The sequence below is a fragment of the Homalodisca vitripennis genome, chromosome 7 (assembly GCF_021130785.1).
Source record: "Homalodisca vitripennis isolate AUS2020 chromosome 7, UT_GWSS_2.1, whole genome shotgun sequence".
Taxonomy (NCBI): Eukaryota; Metazoa; Arthropoda; class Insecta; order Hemiptera; family Cicadellidae; genus Homalodisca; species Homalodisca vitripennis.
In genome coordinates this window covers 28,844,909-28,871,422 of record NC_060213.1, presented here as the reverse complement: position 1 = coordinate 28,871,422, position 26,514 = coordinate 28,844,909, and the positions used below count along the sequence as shown (strand labels likewise).

Below are 26,514 nucleotides of genomic sequence, written 5' to 3'. Positions count from 1 at the left end.
TAAAACGTGCAGTACCGTACATGTTTATCCCAACTGAAATTTTCTCCAGTTCATACCATAAGATTCATATGACAGTGGATTTCAAAAGTTAACTAGTTGGTTTTCTCTATCTGTAGAAGTGAACTTTAACTTTGATCTCTGATTTTCTTCATCTAACCATTCATTATGTTGCGAAACATTTTAAAAGGAATTTTTAATACTTCTATGACGATCATGCCTGTACTCAGACCAGTTTTTTCTGACAATTTTACCGGGGCCTGGGCCAGTCCCGCCACACCTGTACCGGGGCTGGTGGTGGGGCATGACGGGCTGGGGCGAATATCTTTTCCGAGGTCCACCAAATCTGGGTATGGCCCTTATGACAATTTTTTAGAATACACAAATTAAAATTAATATTTTACTCAACTTACAGATTTTACCTATTTATTTTAAAGATGTTTTATTTATGAGTCAAAAGCAAATCCAGTACTGATTCCTGGGGGAGGGGAGCAGAATACCTTGGTTTTAGTTTACTATAATCTATATTATTTCATGTGATTTGCATTAGATACAATAAAAAATAAAATATTTAGGAATAAATTGACTGATACTCGAAGTTTTGTTTAAGTTGTTTTATTTTTTTATAGTTACAATTAATATGAGAGTAATAACATTTTTTTCATAAAAACATCTTTTTTCAAAATCTTGGAGAGGGCCCCCATGGCCCCTCCTAGATCCACCACTGTTTACATATTTTAGTTTAAAAATATTAGATGATCTGTTTTAATTTTTTGCATTAGTGGTTTTAGTTGGATTGCATTGATAAATAAATGTTTCAAAATATATTTTTGTCACAAAAAATGGATAAACAAATGCTGAATTTACATCTGAGATTATTCGTAATAGATCATTACAACAACATAATCTATTAAATTGGCAGCACTGACCTTTCTACTCTTGTCATCTACTTTCCTGTTCATTGTATTCTCATAGAATATTGATCAGTGTAAGGCCAGCTGTGTCACACTTCTCAGAATGACTGGAAAACCCAATGCATTCCCAGTAAGGAAAGACTACTTCCTATGAAAAGAGCATGGACTTTCCCACCGTGTTTACCAACAGACCTATCAGATTAGAAGTAGATTAATCCCTTATCAGTGCATAGCTAATTGGACATAATTATAACAGTCAATAGTCAAAATTTCTTTATTTACAACATAAAGAAGTATAATAACAATGCTGGCATATATTTATTTTTCTGTGTGACAGACACATAAATGTTATTATATATATAAAAATATATAAAATATTTATATTATATATAATATATATTTATATAATAATAATATTTTATATGTATATATATATATATATTATACATAATTAATTATATTATATATATATATATTATATATAATACACAATATAAATATTTTACTGTGCACAGGCTAAGCCCGACATACCTTGCTTTGTTACTCCCAAATAACTTCACAAATAATTATATTATTGTTCATACAGTAATCATATAACTAATATTAAATCACTCTTGAAAATGATGTGCACCTTAATATTTTATGATTCTACAGAATCTGCAGCAATTTCCTCTCACAATTTAGGTATAATTTTTTTCAATTTTGTAGACTTATATATCACCACTGCCAAACTTACAGCAAGTTTATACAGCAAAACATCTGGGTGTAATTATAGATGAACTCTTGTCATGGACCACACACATGGAGTTCTTTTGTAACAAACTGGGCTCGGCTTTGTATGCAATTCGAAGAAATAGAACAATTTCCACTGTAGAGGCAGTTAAAGCCGCATACTATGCGCTTTCTGAAAGTGTTTCTGGAGAGAATCTCCAGAGAGTGTTAGTCCTACAAAAGCGTGCTGTGAGGATACTAGCTGGGCTGAAGCCAAGAGAGTCATGCATGGATGCATTCAGGGAATGGGGAATACTCACAGTACCCTCCATCTATATAATTGTAGTAATTATGTATGCTGTACAAGAGAATCTACAGAGATTTATCCACATCCATCAGCACAATACAAGGCACTCCTAGCAGTTTTCCCTACCTACACATCGCATAGCATTCTTCCAGAGAAAGCTATCCTATGCCTGAGCAAAGTTTTTCAACCCTACAAACAACTCTAAATAAGAAGCTGAAAGACAGGTTCATTGAAAATTCTTTCCCTCCATTGATGAATTTTTGTACAGAAATTATGAAACTCAGTAAATATTTAACATTGTATGTTTTTGTTTAAATATTGTTTTAAGTTAATACGATGCACTTTCTAAACTTGTTGTTTATGAAATAAAGGGATTCTGATTACAGTCTTTATAAAAAAATTTAAAAAAACACTACACAAAATAATTTTATATGAGTTAAAATTTATATGGAAAAATTTAGAAGTGAAAAGATTTAGTAAGAGAAAATGCGACCGTTATGTTTATCCATCCCAGTTGATACGCAGCCTGAAGTTGGTGCATATGGCTTGAAGGTAAACACTATTAATCAATTCTATTCAAATATTTAAACAAATGATTTTTGTCCTGATGATCTATCTTTCATACTTTTTATGATGAACTATCTTTCAAAAATTTTAAAACCTTATAATTTATTTTTTAAGTGGTCTGCATGCAGCACAGGGTGCAGAGTTTTAGTAAAAAAGGTTTCAGGTTCCAGAATAATTATAGAAAACGTTAAGGTTGTTGGTTGAAATTTTTTAAAGTTTTCACAATGAAAAAATGTATAGTATTTTTCCTACAATGGAAACACATAGGTAAGTATGGTTCCAAAGTATACATAATGTACAAAAGTATGTATAACATTAAATTTTTTATTAATTTTTTTATTGTAAAAGCTGTAACACTTCATAGTTGATTCGTTTTTATAACCAATCTAATTAACTTATTTTATTACAAAAGACAGTATTTGAGGTAAAAAGTCTTATACAAATATGAGAATAAAACCATTAAATATGCCAGAAATTTAATTAATTAATTGAGAACTCACTTAATATTTGAAGATTGCAACATTGCCCGCAAAATGATTACATATTTTATTTTAATATAACAGTAAATTTGTTTTTAAGCAGTAGATAAACATTTTATTTTGGAACAATTTTTCACTCAAAGTGTTAAATCTATTTTACAGTTATACAATATTGAAACCAAATTAAGATAGCCGAATAAAGGTTTGTACCAAGAACTCAAAAACATACGTAACAATCAAGAACGTAGCCAGGAAACAATTTTGGGGTTGCTCAAAACAACTAATAATTTCCCATAGTAGACAGAAAGTAAGGCAAGTGCAGTTAACCCCATTTTGTTCCTTGACCTTGAAAGTTCTTGACCCGCTTCAATGTTGAGAACGATCTTTCAGCAGTACATGTCATTAATACTGAATTATTTAAATAATAATAATCATTTGCTAAAAAAGTAATTGAAAATTTAGAAAATTTTGGGGGTGTACGGACCCCTTGAACCCATGGCTACGTCTGTGATAGCAATATTTTAGAGTATTAGAATTTAAATCGACTTTAAGAATTAGTAGATAAGACTCTTATAATTTATTATTTAAAATAATTAAGTTTAAATTGTTGGAAACGATAAAATTTCCGAGTCCCATAAACAGAATGAATCAACAATATTGTTAGCATTGGAGATAAAATAAGTAAAGCATAAATTTTTTAACTTTATTTTATTGAAAAACATTTGAATAGGGAGGTAATTTAGAAATTTTAAAAGGGAAATAGAATTTTTTTTAACGTTTAAAACAACACTCTGAGAAAACAGATAGACTATGGCTAAGTACATAATTACTAGTATATTTGTCAAGCGTTGTCTTATTTTTGAAAATTTAAATTTGTTATAAATTAGACACATTTAAATAGTGCATACAATACAAGAAAATAATTAAATACTAATTTAAGGCCTGTTATTTATTACAGAAAGGAGCAAATTTCGTGATCATTAAGAACTCGTTACCTAGATCACTCCAAATGACATCAAACATATCTTTGGTCTTAGAATTCCGTTATTTACATTTTTAACAGAAACAAAATATAACCTACATTTTTGTTGAACACTGAACATCCTATATAAAGAAGTAGTGTTTATTTACAAAGTAAATGTTGACATAAGACATAGTTTCATAAAACCACAGCATCACAATTTCAAAGATCTAGAAGGAATAACTGGAAGTACTTTTATCTAAAATGTTGGCATTACCGTAAATTAATTCTAAATACATATTATCAAAACTAAGAGGTGTATTTAGTAAACATTCTGAAATACATCCATCATTCAAATTAACACAGGAGGTTTAAACAAAGAGTTTCAAGGTCATATGTAAAACCTATAATCTATTGGAATTTTTACAATTTCTTGTAATTCAAACAAATGTTCTTATCAGGTGACATGATAACCTGTGGTGAGCTCTGTAAGTGCAATGAACAGTAAACAATGTTCATTTTAATTAGCTTTTAATATATTATTAATGTAATCGAATTAGAATTATTTCTTATGGAGATTTATTAAATTGTTTGGTTCATACAGATAGAGTTACATATATCCCAATATTACTCATGTTTGATTTTGTTCTACTTCTATCTCTACTTTAAAAATAAACATTCTGGAGGATTGCATTGTGTTTCAACCTTTAAGATAAGTAGCTAGTGTCTCAAAAGAGATAATGAAACATGCAAATAAAAATAATCTTGGCACTAAACATCTTGTTTTATTTCAAAACTGGTAATAACCATTTATCTTAATTTAAGCTTGACACAGTTTCTTTTATTTCTTATACAAGGTATAGCAGCACCAACAGTATAATTCACAGTCATCAAACTTTCACCTTGACATAGGGAAAACACGGCCCGTTACTCAACTTGTGTGGCTGGTGTTTAACCTCTCAGATAACTGTGGCATGACAAATCAGAGTCTATAAATTGTGGACCACGGCGTGGTGCTGTCAGTTGCTCTGCTGACTGCGGGTGAGGATGTTGCTCTCCAAGACAGTGTTAGTGGTTTTGTGCACACAGTTTCTTTTACTCAACGGACATCGTGTAAAGTCTAGTGGTAGTAATGTGGGTCAACCTTTAATTTTGACTCCATTGTTGGATGCTGGAAACGTGCCAGAAGCCCAGAGGAGGGCTAGAGTGACTCCGGATATTGCGAACATCACAAGTTACTCCGGATACTTCACCGTCAACAAGGATTGCGAGTCGAATATTTTCTTCTGGTTCTTCCCAGCCCAAGAAAACCAAGAGAGTGCTCCTGTTTTGCTTTTCCTCCAAGGTGGTCCAGGAGCGTCTTCTATCTACAGTTTGTTTGAGGAAAATGGGCCGCTGACCTATAAGGAGACGTTGGGACGAAGGCAGTATTCCTGGAATGTCAAAAACAACCTTCTCTTCATTGATCAGCCAGTGGGAACAGGTTACAGCTTCACCAGGAAAGGATGTTACGTTGAAAATGAAACTGTGCTCGGTGAGCAATTGTACTCTGCAATGGTCCAGTTCTACCAACTGTTCCCTAAATTAAGAAGTAATAAGTTCTTCATCTCTGGATACTCCTATGCAGGTCACTTTATCCCTGCTTTAGGATATACGATACACAAAAACAATCCTACAGCTCAGGTGAAGATCAATTTGAGTGGGATGATGATCGGGAACGGTTGGATGGACGCTATCTACCAAAACGACCTAGGCAGTTACCTTTACCAGTTGGGACTGGTGGATACCACAGGGAGAGACGTTTACTACGACTATCAGAGAAGATTCCAGGAACACATGAAGAACAAAGAGTATGAAAAGGCAATTCAAATCCGATCTGCCGAGGTCAGCGATGTGTACTTGCAATACGTTGGAAATGTCAGTATCTTAAACTATCTTCAAGATATCGTTATATTCCCCACACCTTATGAACAGTTCATTCAAAGACCGGACATCCGTAGAGCAATTCACGTGGGAAACACAAACTTTTCATTTGAAAACAGTGTAGTGGCCGATAAGATGGGTGTGGACCCTGTTCTGTCGGTCAAACCTTGGGTCGAAGAACTTTTAGAGTCCTACCCCATAGTGTTCTACACGGGACAACTGGATGTCGTCTGTGCTTACCCGACCGTCGAGAACTTCGAGAACAATCTGAACTGGAGTGGAGAGGCCCGCTTCAAGAATTCGACCAGACAGAAGTGGTGCGTCAATGGAAGACAGGTTGGCTACCTAAAAGGTGAACATAACTTGTACGATGTGTTGATACGCAACGCTGGCCATTCTGTACCGTTTGACCAGCCCGAGTGGGCCTTCCTTCTCGTCAACTCCGTCACATCCGGCTCTGCTAATGATCCATTCCATGCTTTGGATAGGTGTTAATACAAGTAAATTGTCAACACATCTACATTTTTTTTATTCTTGTTTAAATAAACTATAGGTTTGTTTTTGTTAAAATTCGTTCTCCTTAATCTTTTACCTTAAAGTTTTTTTGTTTGATTAAGTTTCAGTTAAAATATAGCACTACTGTAATAAAATGCAATTTTAACACTCCAAGAGTTTTTTAAAGAAGAAAATGAGGGAAAAGTTTTTAAGACGTGTATCCGTACACGATTTTATGTCAGTAAACCTTTATATTTTTTATATTAAAGTAATTCTTAGCAGTAAGTTGTACTAAGAAACAAAAAGCAAATTTGATTTAATTAAACTCAGGTAATCATTATTATAAATTTATTTATTAAAAACTTAATAATGTTCTTTTAAAGTGTAAATAGAGGTTACTCTAGCTTTCATAGATAAAAAAATACTCCTCATAGAAATAGATTTTATCTACGACTCAGTTCATTCATTTTTCCCTTAATTAATGCTAACTTTCAATGTTGGTTACACTAAGTCTGATGACCACTTTTATATTTAACTGTCATAAACATCTGTTTCAAGGATATTGTTTAAGTCGCAAGTTTCATTACATAATTACTCAAAAATTTATTTATCCATTCATTAGTACATGGCATTACATTTCACAAAATACTAGGAATTGATCTGTCAATAGAACAATATTTATTCAATTTAAAACAATACCAAACATAACAATATATTGGAAAACACATAAACACAATATGATGCAAAGACAGTATCTAATATATTTTCAGAAGGGATAGACATTCAACCTTTCACCTCAACTGCAATTTAAGATAACTTTGATAGAATAAAATGAATTCTCTGACAAGTTGTATTCAAAATTAATATTTTGATTTAAGTCAGAATGGTAACCATATAATTGTTGGGTTCCACTAGGATCAATCCTGGATTCTGTATTATTTTTAATATATGTTAATGATCTCCCAGCAAATACAAATTCAATTTTAATATTATATGTAGATGAAACAACAGCAATTCTCACATCCACTTCTATTATTAGTTACAAAATATATTTCTCTACTTAAGAATATAAATATGATAAAATAATTTAATTAAATTATGGATAATAAATACATACATTTATACATTTTATTTTGATGAGTGTTTTATAATTAAATATCATTTTACATCTTTGATTAATATATTTATTTTTTATATGTTTCTGACACTAATATTAAGTCCTATTTTATACCTTGGTAATATTATCTGTTCTTTCAGTAGTAATGGATTAAAAAATGTACACTATGTAAATTGAAAAAAGAAAACAATAAACAAACTTTGAATTGTACTAAACCTTGTTAAATTTTTAAGATTTAATTTTTTGTTGACTCCTCCTTCAGCAGTAAAATGTTGTAATTGACTAGGTTAAATACTTTCTCAAAATCGATAAATAAGCTAGTAGACTCACTGTTAGCACTTGAATTACTAAAAAAACATGTTTTATGTGTTAAAAAAGCTTTCTCTGTATATTTTTCTTTTTTAAGGTAATTATTAAAAATTATGTAATGTTTATAGAGTTGTTGAGTCTAGTTTTTATCAAGCTTTCAAATATTTTGGAAAGAAGTAATAAATAAAAGTTTTTCAAAAAACAAGACTATAAAAACATAATTGATTTGCTGATCTTAGTTATTTTTACGTAATATCCAGTAAGTTACTTATTCAACACAAAACAGAATATTTTAATAATTTATATAATGTTATTAATGTTAGTGCAAGATGAAACAGACTGGTCACCTGTTTTAAGCTGTAATTCAATAACAGGAAGAAGTGCGCCAAATGACATGTCGCATAACAGGTTTCACTAGGTTTCAGCGTCATACGGTTCGGCTGTCAAGTACAGAATGATTGATCCTCAAGGTCATAGCCAGAGGGGGATCCAAAGGGTCCGTATCTCCCTTCCCCCTAAGATTTTCAATTGTTTTCAATTACTTTTTTAGCAAACTATTATTACTTAAATAATTCAGTATTACTAACATGTACTGCTGAAAGATTGTCCTCAATATTGAAACGGGTCAAGATCTTTTTAAGGAACAAAATGAAGTTAAATGCACTTGTCTTACTTTCTGTCTATTACGTGAAAATATCAGCCATCTTTAACCCCCCCCCTACCCTAAATTCTTTCCTGGCTACGTTCTTGTTGATCCATAACTTTTTCACTTACCCATTTTTCCACTCTGATTTACAATAGCCTATGGTATTACTCTTTGACAGAATAGTCCAAACTCAAAACAGTGTTTATTTGGCAGAAGAATGCTTTGAGAATTATTTAGAATGTGTCTAAGCAAGAATCTTGCTTACCAATAATTAAAAAATTTCAAATTATAACTATGCCTAGTTTATATATTTATTGTCTATTACTCCTAGTTAAAAATATTTAGACATCTATAAAAACAGACAAAACATATACTAACAGTTTACAAGAAAGGACTTTTTGCTAGATCTAACATTAATTAGATTAGGTAAAACTAAAAACAGTTGTGTGTTTTTAAGAATAAAACTTTCATTAAGTTACATGATAAAGCATGAAATACTACATTAAAAGAAAAATTAAAGTTGCCTAGAAAAGTGGATGGAAATCTAATATTTTTACTCCATAAATTTCTGGCCTGTGATATTAGTACTTTAAGTTTTTAATCCTGTTTTAATTTAGTTTTTAAATAATTGTGTAGTTTAATATACAAATTTTTGTTTTGAAAAATTTTCCTACTCGTGTTTACCTGGATGTTATTAATCTTTTCTCTTTTTCCATTAAAGAAATGGCTCATATTACATTATAAAAATAACATGATATGTAATTTGTTGATTGTCTGTTGCATGATCTGTAATTGTACTTAATGACAATAAAAATATCTTCTATAACAGGCATATTCTTGATGGTATCCTGATGCTGGTGGAATATTCCTTATACCATTATCTGAAAATTTACGTTGACCTAACTCAAGCATCAATACGTTTTTATTCACAAAATGACATTGTTTGCATGCATGTTTAAACAGTAAATGCAAAATCCACAGAGGTTTTTCTGCATCTAACATTATTTAACTATTACAAATACTTGATTTAATAAATCATTGACAATGACCTGACATTTTTTGATCCTGCCACTCACTCAATTCAGCGAGATGTTGGCAGACCATTAAGTTACAGCTCGGGCAGTCACTGGTTCTTTCAGTATTCTATCATTGATATCTTGTTCATGGAAACAGCAAATTGAGGGAGGACACCAATAGAATCCAAAGAATACAAAATGCAGCATTACGCTGTGTTCACTTTGAAACGTTTTGAACACGTGTTATCCTATCAGCTTGATGCTAATATGCTTCAAATGGAAACGCTGTTCTTGGTATTGACTGACTGCATGATGCATAAAATAGAGTCTGGAGAGCTGCAGTACTTGTGTGAGAGGTTGCAATTCCAGAATGAGGTCTCCCAGCGTAGCATCTGCCATGATAAACAGCTTCACTTACGAAAAGTGAAGCTGGATGTGTGCAGGAGAAGCTTCTATATTTCAGTCCCCTCATGTATAATGGTCTCCCTGAAAGCTTAAGGAATCTTTTCAGTTTAAGATTTAAGAACCATTTTTTTTCATTGTACAATACTTTTTGTTATCACAATGTAATAAAAAACTGACAATGTAGATAGTCAATGATTAAAACTATATAAATAAGCTTATTCTAAAACATTACTTTGGATATGTCATATTTTATAGATATAAAAACGTTATGAAACATAAAAAAAATTTATTAAATCCAAGGCTTCAACCCTTACATTTATTTAAAAAATATAATTTTATTATTCGTTTTCATCATAAACTGTCTTCAAAGAATTCATTTACATTATATTATGGTTTTAACAAAGTATTCTTTTTAATTTTTATAAATTTAGATAAGAGAAGTTTTTTTGTGTGACTGTGGAATATTATTATATAATTTGAAACCTAGATAAAGAGGACTAGTTTCAAATTCTTTAAGTTTATGGATATTATGGATAAAATACTAATTATGGTTTTAAATTATTACTAAGTTTGTAGTTCAAATATTTGAAGCTACTGTACTAACAGACAAGGTAAATACATCAAACTTGGAGAAACGCTTGATGACTCATTAGGAGAAGACGTAGCCAGCAAGGGGGTCCAAGGAGCCCGGACCCCCCAAATTTTTATTTTTTTCAACTACATTTTTAGTCAACGATTATTATTATTTAAATAATTCAATATTACTGAGTTACACGTACTGCTGAAAGATCGTTCTCAACGAAGAACTTTTTAAGGAACAAAATGGAGCCTTACTCTCTGTCCACTACAGAAAAATATCACTTGTCTGGACCCCCAAATTCTTTCCTGGGTATGTTCTTGTATTTTGATTACCATGAGTTGTGTAGACAGGCAACTAGAATAACTCCAGTGACAAACACCTGTAATGAATATCATAATTCAAAATGTTATTGAGCTATTGAATTAAGATTATCTGACCATTTGGGTTTGTTAGTTGTTCTAGAACACACTAAAAATAAAGAAAGTTTTCAAAAGTGTACCACCAAAAGTATTGCCAATGACAAAATGGTTGTTACTAAATTGTTCAATTAAATCAGTGGAAAATGCCTGTATTAATAAAATACAGACCTAACAATGGTATTTTCAACATTATACATGTAATTTCTAAATTATTGTCTTAAGAATTTACATTGATAAAAAGAGAACTATACTGTTATCTCTTTAGTTATACCTGAAGTGAGAATTGTAATACATATTTTTTTATTTGCAAAACAGAGTTTTAAATAGTTGTGACTTCTGCAAAATGGGTGCTCAGTGTAAAAAAGTGAAGATTAATGTTATCAGAATCCGAAACAAAAATAAATATTTTGTTTAATGCAGCTACTGCTTCTAATTAAAACCATATATTTTTGAAGCTGCATATAAAGCCCAAAGAACATCAGTAAGCTATCAGAATCAATTTTCAAATTTAAACCTGTTACAGATGAGTGTTATTTATCTTAAAAATAATAAAATCCCTAAAAAACAACAATTAAGCTGGTTGGAACAAGATACCATCGTTTGTAATTAAAAAACTGACACTAAGGCCTTTCACATACGTATTGTATATATTGTTTTTACTGTTATGTTCCTGGATAAATTAAAAGTTTCCCAAATACAACTAATTAAAAGAAAGAATTCCACAAGATCTTTTAAATTATTGGCCAGTTACTTTTCTTCCAGTAATGTTTAATTAATACGAATTACTAAAAAAAAACTACAGTTGAAACATCATTTAAAGAATTATAACTTCTGAAGTTGTCTTGTTTATATATTTTTGAAACTATATCATTAGTTAAGACACTATAACAAAAACGCATTCAAAATTTGAAAGCAAATCATTAGAGGAAAGGGATTGCCAAGATCAAAACACACAATACAATCAAGTCCCTGTATCAACAACACAGACTACATTTATTTAGAAATCTTCCATCACAAGCTAGAGTCAGGTTATACAACAAAATCTCAGAATACATTAAAGTAGAAACCAATGACAAATCATTCGAGAGAAAACTGGAACATTTTCTGTTATCCATAGCATTCTACAAAGTGGGCCAATTCATGGAACATAACATTGTTTAAATAACTAAATTCCAAATTTAAGTTGGAAATTTTTTACATGTGATAATTTGTAATTAAATATATTATGATAACAATAATAATTACAAACAGAACATTATTTAGTAATAAGGCATGAATTGAATTGTGAGTTTAGCTACAGTTCACCTTCCTTTGATTTCTGTTTCTGGTATATGACAATGTCTCAGACTTGACTCCTGAAATCTGGAGTCATATTCGTCTGAAGAGATCCAAAGAAATTCGACGACGAAGGAGCTCAAAATGAAATATTTACATCGTTTCGACAACAGAGACACCTATAAATAGGGTGAAGTGGTAGTCTTATTGTCACATCAGGTACAGAATACTGAGACAGCATCAGATACTAGATGCTGCTATAAAAGGAAGGTGAACTGGAGCTAAACTCACAATTCAATTGATTCAACTCTTACCTACCATATCTAACTTACGTTATGTGTAGAAAACTCGGTTGCTCCACCATACTTATAGATCGTGTCTATCACATCGTAGTGCACTCAATAGTGTACCTGATGAGACAATGAGACTACCTCTTCACCTATTTATAGGTGTCTGGACTGGAGCTTAACTCAAAATTCAATTGAATCGATCCTTATTACCACAGGTACGTTGTGTGTAAATCAATTTTAGACACAAACATGAAGAAATAACAAAATCTTAACATCTCTACAGAACAGTAAACTAAATTTCTGAGCCTAACAATAGATGTTGACCTTTCCCGAACTGCTCATGTTGATATACTAAGTAAGAAACTTAGCTCTGGAGTCTATGTGGTTCGTAGAATAAAATGGATAGGAGGGCTGGTGGCAGCTAAGACAGCGTATCATACCTTGTTGGAATCCCACATTAGATACTGCCTGATTGAGTGGGGAGGAACCCCTGAGCTCAACCTCAAAAGAATACTTGTCCTTCAGAAAAAAGCCATAAGAGCAATTGCTAGTCTCATCGCAATGGAAAGCTGTATAGAGGCTTACACAACTCTCAAAATCTTGACAGTTACCGATATGTATATTCATGCAGTGGTTATGTATACATATAACCCCAGTAAGAACACAATGGGTATGGATGCCCATGCCTGCACCACTTGAAGAGCTGCTGTCTACCAACTTCCTCCTCATCATACTACTAAATACACACAGAAGACAACTATACAACTGGCTTGTTGAATGACCAGTCTACACGATTTAAGAGTTCTTAACCCTGACATTGTAAATCAAGAATTCAATCTATTTTATTGTAAACTTTTCGCCATTCATTTCTTGAATGGATTTGTAAATAAATATTTTCTGATTTCTGATTATGCACCTTGCATAAAAAATAATAACACACACACATATATATATATATATATATATATATATATATATATATATATATATATATATATATACTACTACTACTACTACTATATATTACTAACTCACAGTTTGGTGATCGCTCAAAGTTCCTTTATTTTTATTTTTTTCGGAAATGAAAAACTGATAACTTTGGTGCGTTGTAGCGCTCGAACTATGAGAGTGGTAGGCAATCCACGCACACCAGCTTGTTCCCTCACTAAACAGAGGAAGGGATATTGATGCACACGCACTCCTTTTTCATCATTTGCTTTGTTACCGTCAGCTACAAACATCGCCATTTCCGTGTTTGTAAAAAAAATAAAGGAACTTTGAGCGATCACCAAACTGTGAGTGATTTTTTTCTGGTTGCCACAATAGCATTTATTTACTCCATATCTTATGTTAAAACAACGTACCAATTATTAAGATGATTGGACATTTATTTTAGAAGTTATAAATTTTAATGTTTCAAAAAACAGGTGTTTCCTCCAAAATTTCAAAATCACAAAAAAGTTCATATTTTGAAAGATTTTTTACATAAAGTAATTAAAGTCACACCAAAATACTTCGTTTTCACTGCGTTAATGGGGAAATATATAGAGTTAGCCAATCTGCTGTTAGTATAGGGACACAAGTAGTATATCACTTTATGTGGGGTATCCCTAAACTTTCTGGCAACACTGTATATATATATATATATATATATATATATATATATACTATATATATGAATGTTTGTGTGTTTGTCCTTTATAGACTCAGAAACTATTTGACCGATCATTATGAAAAATTGTATGTACAGTATATGTATTTTTCCACATAGAAGGTTTATATGCTATGCCCATTGGTGTAACTCACCACCAGGAGGCGCTGCAAAATATATAAGTTATCAAAGCGCCTGCACATTGTAAACTACAATTACGAGATAGTTGTGTATAATAACCACACACTATGTGAAGGCGCTAAGTTTTTATGGGTATTTGTCTTTCAAATGAATTTCTGTTTGGCCTTATAGCTTGAATGTTAGACCACTTTATTATTAAGTACATGTACGTGTACAATGGCTATAAACATACACTTTTGGCAGAGTTTCTTGATAGTGTAAACAAGGTAAACTCTACATCGGCATTGAGAATATAATTCACTTGAACCAGAAGTGCTCATACACGAGCAAAGCTTACAAAAAGCGTGCGAAGCCGCGGGGAACAGCTAGTAGAATATAAATGATATAGCAGGATATCAAAATCATGCAACGCATTTCATTGCTACTTAGTTAAGTGATTGCTGAGCAGATCGACCATTGGTGGTTATTCAGACAATACACCTAGCCCAGGTCCGTTTTACCGAAAAGGCACGGTAGGCACCTACCTAGGACGCAAGACAATTAAAGTTTTTGGGGGGCGCCAAAAATGAAAAAAAGCGGTGATTGTATTTGCATACGTGATTTTGCTACTGCCAACACCTGACCCCAACCATAACCGCCCGTCGCGGTGCCTGCCGCTTGACACTGTCATGACATCTACCAGCCACACAGCCCGCCCTGCGCCACCTTCCGTCACCTTTAGTTGCTACGCAACCACGGTATCAAATTGCAAGTAAATAAAATACTGTTCTGAAATTCATCAAGATCATCTGCAAACTGATTTTCAAAGTCTGAACACAACGAAAATGGAAAAAGTAAAGTGAAACGAAAGCTTTCGGTCAACTTATTCTTGTCGAGCTTCCAAGCAGAGAAAATATCAAAAGAGACTGGCTTATTTATTCTGAATCAATAAGACAGATATTTTGAAAATGTTGCTTTATCTTCCAACCAGAGGAAAAATCCGCATCTTTTACGAAAGGGTTTAACGATTGAAAACGTTGTTTTGCATTAGTTGAGAAACATGATAAATCTGAAGACTACAGAGCACATGTTTTAAAATTTATTTCGAGGTAAAAGACTACATCTAATGTCACCAAACTAATAAAAAGTCGATTCCAGGAAGAAGTGGTATTGACTAGAGTGTTGTGTGTTGTAAAGTTTTTATCGAGTAGAGGTCTTGGGCTGATAGGTGAATTTGATCCATTTCTTGCTCAGCACATAACAAAATATGATAACAAAGGCAAAAATGTGTATCATAACTTTACTTTCATCCGACATTTCCAGTGATTTTATTGAGATTATGAGCAAAGAAGTACTAAGAGAGATATGTGTTAGATTAAATCAAACAAGCTCGTTATTTTTCTCCAATCATACACTCTACACCAGATGCGTCGAACACAGACAAACTAGTTGTAGAACTACGGTATGTTTCACTGACTAATGTTTGCGCCAACGAACGCCTGATACAACTCTTGCCCAGTGTATGCCACAAATCTGGAAGTTTCGAAGAAGTAACCCTCAGTTTACTTGAGAAACTTGAGCTGAATGTTGGTAACTGTTGTGAACAAAGTTTCAGCAATGCATCCAACATGCCGGGTATATATACTCAGGTCTTCAGACAAGGATTAAAAGTAAACATAATCTTGCTGATTACATACAATGTGCAGCTCACTCACTAACCCTAGCGGGTGTTTTGCTGCCGAGAAGGCATGTCCAGAAGCAATCGAATTTTTCCATTCCTACAAGGAATGTATGGTTTTTTCTCGGCATCCATTAACAGATTTAACGTTCTCAAAAGTCATGTTGAAAAAAGTATTGAAGGAAAATCAAAATAAGATCAGGGAAAGCTATTGGTTAAAACCACTGAGTAACACAAGATGGGTAAATGCACTTCGATCTCTGATAACATGAGTGAACTGAAAGCTGAAGAGCTAAATACATACAATAATCAGATACCAACGACACGAGTCACAGCCACCGGGTTTTTGAAAACTCTTGGAAATTTCAAAACCGTTACACGTTACTATGATCTGGGATGGAATTCTTGAAAGAGTGGACAAAACAAGTCAGATCCCTAAAAATCAAGACTTAGATCTATTTGGAAATACAAAGAAACATGAAACACTATCTTCGTTTTTTAATAAAAAAAGACTCATTTCACGATTACGAGTCAAAAGCATTGAAACTTGCAAATACAGAAGAGCCCTTATATGACAAAGAAAGAAGAAACTTATTTTCCGATGAAAACAAGGACACTAGAATGGAACAACTGTCTCCTAGAGAGAGATTCCGAACTGAGGTATTTGTTGCCATAGATGTCAACCTTACAGTGGAACTAGAAAAGAAATAGAGGCTTATAAACATCTTTATACAAGATTTGATATCTCCCAGAATTTGCAGCGCAAAAATTCCAAAGAGGTGGGTGGCTTGTGAAGCCAAACTGTTAGGCGAAATATATCACAAATATATTGATGGATAAGGCTTTGGCCAGGAATGTAACCACTTTAAATTAAACAATACATGATTTTGGACAACATTACAAAGATCAAAGAAATGTATGCCTACATAAAATTAAGCCGATAAGAGAGCACTTTCTTTCAGGATATATCTAAGACGTTTGTACCATGAACGGTTAGTCGGGGCGGGTCCGTCCTAGGGGTCTGTGGGTGTGATGCTGGCATTGTGTGTGAGGAGTGTGAGTGAGATAAAACACCATATATATATATATATATATATATATATATATATATATATATATATATATATATATATATATATATATATATTATATATATATATATTATTTATTTCTAAAATATTTTTATTATATATTTATAAATTATTGTTATTAGGTATTAATTATAGTTTTTGGTTCTTACTAAAAATGGAAGTTGTAATATTATTTTGTGTTATGATTGTATAATTATATTTTTATTTATTTTTTTAGAAGTATCATATTTATAATTTTTTAGTGTTTAGATTAATGTTTAATTTAATGTATTTAGTAAGGTAGATAAGTGTTAATATTAATTTGGTTAATATTTGTTAATAATTATTGTTCAGACAGGTTAAGTGTAAGAAAGGGCCATGAGGCCCTAACTTTGCCTGTTTAAATAAACAAATTTTCATTTCATTTCAACCCTACCTGTGACGAACTGCATACCAAAATGAGTCTTTTCAGCTTTTTAAAGAGTCAAGTCAGAGATTAGATCGTCGATGGTTGATAATAAACTTAGTGGTTTATTGTTGTGCACCCAAAACGAAATCACTTTAAAATTAGATTACAAAAACATTATTGACTACTTTGAAACATGAACAACCAGAAAAAGCCTATTGTATGAATCTCTAGTCGAGTAGCAAATCAGTTCTAAAAACAAAAAATAATAAAACAATAACCAAAGAAAATTAGATTAGACGAATAATGTAAATATTGTAAATACTTAAAATAACAAGGGATGGTGGGGGGTCGTGATCCTGTAAGGACGTCACCCGCATTCTCGCCGGACGGAGGCTAGCTAGATACCTCACGTCTACCGTTGCCAGTGCGGGACACGGTGGATCCATAGGTGGTGGATAATAGAAAGGTTCTTGAAAGAAAATTAAGGAGAGTCAAGGGACATTAAATCTCTCCCCGAACCAAAACTGACATTTCAAACTAAATTTAAGGGATATGCGGTAGGTTAGGGTGGTGGGGTGAAGTAATCGGCTGGCAGTGGTGTGAAAAGGAGCGCAACTAGTAGATGTGCCTAGAGCGCTGGCAGGGCCAACTGGGCTGACCTAGCCATTTATACTGTAACTGTACTTACATAAAATGTACTTAGATGATACCGCAAGATGTCAAAGTTATGTAACGAATTTGGTTGCTTTTTGGTATCTGCTATATTTAAAGTAATTTTGACAAACAAGAAAGCAAGCTAAATTAATAAGTAAACTTTAACTATGTAATGTTTTTATATGACCAAATAACGAGCTGAATATGATTATGATGTGGATTATGATTGTGATATGATTATGTCATTAGTTTTTTTCACTAAGTTTCCTAAATACATAAATATATTTGTTAATTTTGTAACATTCGAAGAACGAACATGCTTTAACCATTCCATTCCGAAGTTAAAAAATAAGCCTAAATGAGTAGGCCATTTCCAAAACCTGTTATTTAGAATTTTTGTAATTTTACAGTATTCATTAAAAACGTATAAAAACATTACTAATTAACATATCTTTTTGATTTTTTCACCAAAAAATTTTAGAAAAATGTCCTTTTTTTATTTAACAAAGTCTGTATAAATCACAAGACTTTTGTTTTTTAGTAATTAAATATTGAGTTTTGGATATAGCTGGTTTTGAAAATGATAATGAATATAACTGGTTTTGGAACTGAACAAGAAGCCATTTTGTTTTTTGGTACATTTCCAAAACCAGTTAAAATGATTTTAATTTCCAAAAACAGTTAAAAAGGTTTTGAATAAATAAATTACCTGTGACAAATTTTAATTTTTATTCATATTTGTTAATAAGTAAAAAAGACTTGATGATTTTATTTTAATAGTGCCCTTTCATGGTTGTGAAGACTTAACGACAATATAAAAATAAAAAAGTAATTAAAAAGAACTTTAACCAACAACATCATGAAAATGTCACTTTACTGTCCACAACATCAATGTAAAAAGGTTTATATGCAACCACTTCATCTTCATCCTCCATTAAATCGAAGTCAATATCTTCATGCTCAATAGGTGTACCGGTATTTAAGTTGGCTTGCTGAACAAATACATTTGAATAAGTATTGCAAAAGTTCGTTTTGGCTCCGTTCTTCTCCAAAATGAAGTTCTAGAAGTCGTTTCACATCCATCAAGTTTGGCGGATTTTACAGGAATTCCTTTGCTCACCTTTTCTGATCGTATATTCTTCAAAGTTTTTCTTCTTCTGCATAGAGTTTTGCTATTCCCACTTTCAAAATTATTAAAAAGGTTCTCCTCGAACCCAAAACAGTTGTCCAACGTTTTGTTTCTTCTAAAAACAATCTTTTTTGATTTTTGAATTGAAAATGCCAGTCAGTCGTCCTCTTCAAAACTTCATCTGAAGACTGTTTCCAATCAATAACCTCACAGTCTTCTCCAAGTTGAATAACTGTTGTAACTTTCCGGAACATTTCAAGATATTTATCAGGATTTTCAATAACACTATTACTTTTGAACTGTGGCTCAAGGATTCCGAAAACCCTGTCAGGTGGGATAAACGAATGGCCAACGATGGGAAACAAGAGAACGACTTCTTTCACGTGTTGTGGAGCTGTATTTAATAACCAGTCAGACAGCAGGAATATTATAGTGCTATTTTTATTTTGGCCACCACAACCGTCGGAAAAGAGGATGGACAGATGTGATCCCATTCATATCTGTAGAACATAGTCTATGGTTCAGGGGCAGAAGCAATTTGAACTGATCCCTTAGCATATACATTTTCACACCATACATAAGCAAAAGTGTTTTCCTTATTTAAATTGGCTTTTGAATCTCCTTCAACAACTGTGAAATTGTACAAATACATCTGGCGTTTTCCACAATATCAGTAGGCCTACTATTTTGTAGATTACCGTATCTAAGACTGTAACCTCAGATTCCATTAGATAAAACTTAAAAAAACAAACTAAATAACTGAGAACAATATAATTTTCAACTTAACCACAACAAACGATGTTATAGATCTTGATGTTGCGGCAAAATTAAAGCACAGCTGGTAGAAACATACGTTAAATATTTTGTTTCTGCAGTATTGCCAACACTGGTAGTAAAATATTTCATAAGTAAAACTCAAATAATTATTTTATAAGAGTGCAAAAACTTCATTTTGAAATGCGCCTAATCATACGAGTGAACAAAATAGCTGGTTTTGGAAATGTTTTACTTTGACGCCATTTACATTTATTGATATATAACAGGCTTTGGAACAGTAAAGATGGATGAATAAATAACAGGTTTTGATACTGAAGCTTGAGTGTAAATAACAGGTTTTGGAAATGAAATCACTTTTTAAATCCAATTTTCTTGCTGTTTAAGCAGGTTTTGCAACTTGAAATTATTTCAAAACGGTAGCAAATTCACTAAAGTTACCATGGCAACCATTATCTCAATTTAGATTTTTTTGACGGAAAGCTGGTTTTGGAAATGGACTACTCAAATATTTTTAACAATTTATTTTCTCTATGGAATCAAAATTACAACATAAATTAAGCTGATTATTACAATTATAGATTAATATGTCTTGGAGCGTTTAGTTCCCTTTGATGCTTAATGGCGTTTGCATAAATTTTGTTCGAGATAAATTAATATAAAAACAATTCTGATCATATAATTATAAAAATCTTTTTAGTGTCACTCCATGTCCTTTCTCTTAGAAGGATTAAAGTGTCTTCCGCGAAAAGATACAGTTTCCGTTCAAAGTTAGTCTACCATAGTACGAGACATATTGCAAGCCCAGGTTGTGGTAAATTAATAGTTGTTTAATGCACTTGCTCCAAGACATATTGCTTAAGCTTTGTAAGAGTATAGAAGATTTGTTTCTATACTCCAGTACTAGAATTATTAATTCATAATTCTTTACGTTATTAATAAATATTAAAGCCAAACGGCAAGGCTTGCAGTGATATGTCTCGTACTATATTGTTTTATATATATATATATATATATATATATGAGAAATAATATAGGTTAAAAAGCCTTAGATTACTCCGTAATCCACCGTTTACGTTTGACCATTCAGCCTGTTTATCGTGACGATTTGGAGCCTGTCGAAGAAGTAAGTTTTAAACCAAGACCACTGAGGTTTCACAAACTTCAGCCACATTAAATCCATTCAATGCCTTTTTAGGTCCAAAAAATCAAGTGAAACATCTTGGTTCTGCGATATGGTGTCGTTATTTTCTCTATTAATATAAAATTAGTTATTAGAGGTCGGAATGAAAAGCCCGTTTTTGGTTAAAAACACAAGTAAAACATTCTCGTCCTGCGATATGGTGTCGTTAATTTCTTTAATAATATCAAATAAGTTATCAGAGGTCGGAATCAAGTCTTTTTTAGGTCCAAAATCACAAGTGAAACATCCTCGTCCTGCGATATGGTGTTGTTAATTTATTTATTAATATTTTTGGGTTTCGTCCTACCTAGATCCGTACTGATACTCTGAAAAATATCGTTTTCTTGAACATATGTTACTAGCAACAGCTTTTACTATCTTTTCAATAATATTGGAAAAACTACTCATCAAAGAATCAAGGGGAAGTTGTTCCTATCTTTTATATCGGATGATTTGAACATAGGGAACACCTTAGTTCAAGTAGGAAAATTCACAGCCTTATAATTTCATAAAACCAATATATTCAGAACAGTTAGTTGTAGCATTTCATAATTTTCTAATATATAGTATGAGTAGTATAGTATTACGTAATTACTTTTTTCAACGAAAGCTTCTGGTATTAACAAATTCTTCTATGAAAAAGATAAAGAAACTCAGATTTAACCACCAGCCATAGAGGAAATACTGTTTGATTCCTGGATCCATAGTTACACATTGTTACATCATATAATGTAATACTTTATAAAGTATATTGGCATAATTAAAAATTCAGTTACAAAATTCTTTGATACATTTTAAGGAAAAATTTGTTTTTATTCTAAATAAAAATAAAGCGAACAAAAATGTCTTATCTTAAAAACAGACCAGTCTGTGTATCGAGTATAATTTGGCAAATAAAACTTTATATCTCACCAGCAGATAAATTAGATCCAATGTCTAACTTTTATACACACAATATTATTTACCTTCAATTAATATTAGTAACAAATCAATCTAAAATTATTTAACTTAATTAAATTTTAAAGTTTAAATGTAAATGTCACTATGTATTTGTTGATAAACAATACATTGTTTTTATTATTAAATCCGCTATACATTTGAATTAACAAACGAGGCAAATTCATGATTTATTTTTAATTAGTACGTTCACTAATTAATTATAGTTAAACGAGAAGAGGCTTTGACTTGAGTTGGAAACTGGAAACACAATTATCCCATAGAGAAATGTATGAATTCGTTCATTCTTTTACTATGGCGTTCCATATTTTTATTGGTTATTCTCTGTGGTGCTGTTTATAGTCAAAAATATCTAGCCGCTTGTAAAGATATTTCTTCGTTTTTTACCAAATAAGTGAATAAAAAGTGTAGTTGCCGTGCTGGAAATGTGGATTAGCACTTGATTTTATACGATAAGTGTATTATTTATGTGAAATTGTGGAATCCAAGGTGAAATTCACTCTTTTATTGTGGTTTTATCTCTTAACCATCATGTGTGTATACGAGTTCCATGAACTGGGAAGGACAACATGTCATTTAAGTTAGGCCTACAATTGCGAGAGAGAGAAGCTGAAGGCAAGGCCACAAAGGAATTTAAATGATATGAATAGGTTAGAACCGTTGAAGATAATGCCATTTATTATTACATACTTTCTATGTGAGTCTTTCTTTAGTATTCAGTGTAGGCTACTTTCAGCAAATGGGTTATACATTTGGTCCAAGAGTATACACTTTATAGCCTCTACTAGATTCTAGTCTAGGCTATGCTTATTGTACAAACACTAATTTGATGTAGAAGATATTGACAGTATACATAACACTCATAAGATGTAGGCCTATGTTATCTTTTGGTAGTGTGCCAAAAATATAAATTATATACTAATATAGGAAGCTAGAAATATTATAAAATTCACTGGTTCTTTTACTGTTTATAGCCCAAAAAATTTGAGATGATGGGTTAGCGATTTAATTAATGTTGTTTTATTAACTAGCTATGAAAACTTTTCATTAGGTAAGTCTTTTGATTTACTTAGGTCAACTCTTGCAACCATCCTTCAAGTAAATTATATGATATTGTCAGAGAAACTACAAAATGATAAACAGTGGAAAATTTTTAAAACAAGAATGCAAGCAATTAACTTAATAATATTAAAAATGTAGATTGGAGGCATTAATAATATTGGCAATAAGGAATATAACAAATGCTAGGCTACAGAGTCGAGAACTCAGTGGTTATATTTCTTGTTGATCAAACTTTTAGAAATCAAGTTCAGATGTAAGAGTTGGAGTACATTAAATGGCTGCTACAACAATTGAATCATCCATATTCATGATTATTTAAACTACTGAAACCAAAATGTCGGAATGAAATTAGGTTGTAGGTACGGCTCAGCTGTTTTAATGGGTAGGGTACGATAAGCGAACTCGGTTTTTTTATATTGAAGAATGTAATCATTGATACCTAATATTCGCATCTCAAAACCTAGACTATCAATCGATATAACAGCATCTATAGTCCTCAATAGCAACCACGTATTTTAAATTAAAATATGAATTTAATATTTAAAGTGACCAAACAAATTATTATAACCAAAATTAGGAAAACTGAAGACAACCATATTTGCTCCTCTCACAGTTACAGTTGTTTCTTTCCCACAAATTTCACATAATGGGTTTTGCGGTATGAGCCCAAACATGTTGAAGCCACAAAAAACATGTCTTATCGTCTTTCAAAGCAATTTCATGTAGTTTTCTAAAATTGACTGCCATTTTTAATAATCAAATGTTACTTATGTTAAATTGAAATATTACCCTACGTGTGTTATTTGAAAGTGTTTATAGCTGTTGATATAGACTATTCAAGTTAATTGTTCAAAATAATTAATTAGTATAGATTAATTATATCGATGGTTATGATTAAGTAATATCGTTTGCCAATTTCGATATAAAAAACTTCCGCTTATCGTACCCTACCCGTTTTAATATTTAATACAGTAGGCCTAGTGTATTTTATGCAAGTTATGTATATTAAGAAATGTAACAAACAAAACTGTGTTACATTTATTTTCTTTTTACTATTTTAAAGGATTAGCATGTGTGAAAGCTTGTGACACAAATAACACAGGTACATCTCCATTGTAAGTGTACTTACGGCAATTACTGAAATGCCATACAAGTGGTTTTACTCTGGGGTAGAGTACGATAAGTAGACCCGGTTTTAATTTGGAGCAGTATATTGTTATTCAGTACATTAAAAAGAGCTGGCAATAACAAATGACTGTAATTAGAATTTTTTTATTCAATAGTTTAGGTATTTCTAATCGATACTTTTACTTGATTTGATTGTGGTGGTGGCCATTTACTATATTGCAGCTGATATAAGCCCAATACAGACTGATTTATAGCTATGGCATACGTATCTAAAGTTTCAGTAAGAAAACTAATCCTTTCGATGCCAGCCATTTTTAGAAAAATATCTTCCCAAATCCCGGTAATTTCTGCACAGTATTAGCTAAAAATCCCAGCGCATATTGCTCATTTTGAAAACCTTTGTAAAAAATGTCTTGTTTTACTCAGTTTTGATCCAGTTTTCATGATTTAACTTTCTTTATATTCAGCATGAAATAGGCTATACTAAATTCAGTTATACTCTAATAACTGTGGGGAATAATTATTGTTGTAACTTAATACATCATAGATACTAGAAATAACTTGTCTTAAAAACACTTTACAAAATTTTGTTGACTTTTTATGATAGGCATATGAAATAGTGGGTAGGGTACGATAAGCGGACCCGGTTTTTTATATCGAAGAATGTAATAATCAATACCTAATATTCGCATCTAAAATCCTAGACTATCAATCGATATAAAAGTATCTATAGTCCTCAATAACAATCATATGTTTTAAATTAAAATATGAATCTAATATTTACAGTGATCAAACAAATTATTATAACCAAAATTAGGAAAACTGAAGGCGACCATATTTGCTCCTCTCACAGTTACGTTGTTTCTTTCCCACAAATTTCACATAATAATGGGTTTTTCTGCACGAGTCCAACATGTTGAAGTCATGAAAAACATGTCTTATTATCTTCCAAAGCAATGTCTTGTAGTTTTCTAAAATTGACTGTCATTTTTAATAATCAAATGTTACTTATATAAAATTGAAATATTACATTAAAAGTATTATTTGAAAGTGTTTACAGCTATTGATATAGATTATTTAATTAATCGTTAAAAATAATTAATCAGTATCGATTGATTATATCGATGGTTATGAATAAGTAATATCGTTAGCCAATTTCGATATTAAAAAACCGGGTCCGCTTATCGTACCCTACCCGAAATAGTAAACTTGGCCTATAATAATTTATACAAACGCACAGTAAAAAATTAGGGAGTACGATAAGCGGACCGGTTTTTATATTGATTTTATAAAATGATATTTAATTAGCCTACTATACACATCAGATATAATCAACCAATAGTAATTAATTTGAATAATAACTAAATCACGTGTACCGACTGTATACACATTTCTGTATTCTAAACACAATTTGTTCTGTAAGTAACTTCCTTTAAATGAAAAAGATAGTTTAGAAAACTAAAAAAAATAACACTTAAAGATGATTTACTGTGTCTTTCTTGGTTTCAAGATTTTTTTGTTACATTTTCATTATTATTTAAATGATTTTTTTCTTTCACCTGTCTTAATTTTATCGTTTGATGAATGGTTATGGTTCCTTTATTATTTGTGACATTACGTGTAATGTGTTAAACTATTTATATTAATTTGAAACATGTGACTTTAATTTAGTATTTTATATGCGTTGATATCGATTGATAGTTCTGTTATTCGATATGTAAAGTATCGATGATTGTAATAAGCTATATAAAAACCGGGTCCGCTTATCGTACTCTGCCCAAAAAGAGAAACCATATCAAATTTCCTCAATACGAGTTTAACTTAAAAAAGAATATGGAAGATGTAACTTTCTATTCATTTTTGTTAATACACATATTTCTGGACAACACATAATGGAGATAACTTTACTAATAACATTTCTGTTGGTGTTTTATGATGTAATGTAAACAATGTCATTTGTAAATAAGAATTCATAACTTACATAAACATAGTAGTATAAAATAAAAAATAACTAACAATTAAAAAAATATATAACTACTGCTATATTATATGTAAATAAATAATGCTTACTGAAAGCATTTGAGATTGAACCCTCTAGATTATTTGTCTGTTGGGGTCTATCTGATAGGTTATCTTAAGGGATGTTTTCGGTTTGTGGCTAGCAGTGAGTGGCAGCATTGTAAGATTGAAAGAATACAACATAATAGTGTATAATTATTAACTGAGGTCAGCACTACAGCTTCAAAGAGTGCTTTCATGGGTAACCTTTGAAAAACGGCCTTTTAACC

The 26,514-nt window shown here is 31.6% G+C and overlaps 2 protein-coding genes across 2 annotated transcripts in view; both read left to right on the top strand.

The window, feature by feature from the left end:
• LOC124365780 (protein pygopus-like) overlaps nucleotides 1–26,514 on the top strand; it is a 56,512-nt gene that overhangs the window by 6,407 nt on the left and 23,591 nt on the right.
• Nucleotides 4,945–6,429, top strand: LOC124365781 (venom serine carboxypeptidase-like). The gene has a single exon (XM_046821792.1). It carries the CDS (start codon nucleotides 4,984–4,986, stop codon nucleotides 6,352–6,354), a length of 1,371 nt encoding a protein of 456 aa, XP_046677748.1. The 5' UTR covers nucleotides 4,945–4,983; the 3' UTR covers nucleotides 6,355–6,429.

Coding starts and splice junctions, on each gene's coding strand:
- LOC124365781 (XM_046821792.1), top strand. CDS start 4,984: ATGTTGCTCTCCAAGACAGTGTTAGTGGTTTTGTGCACACAGTTTCTT.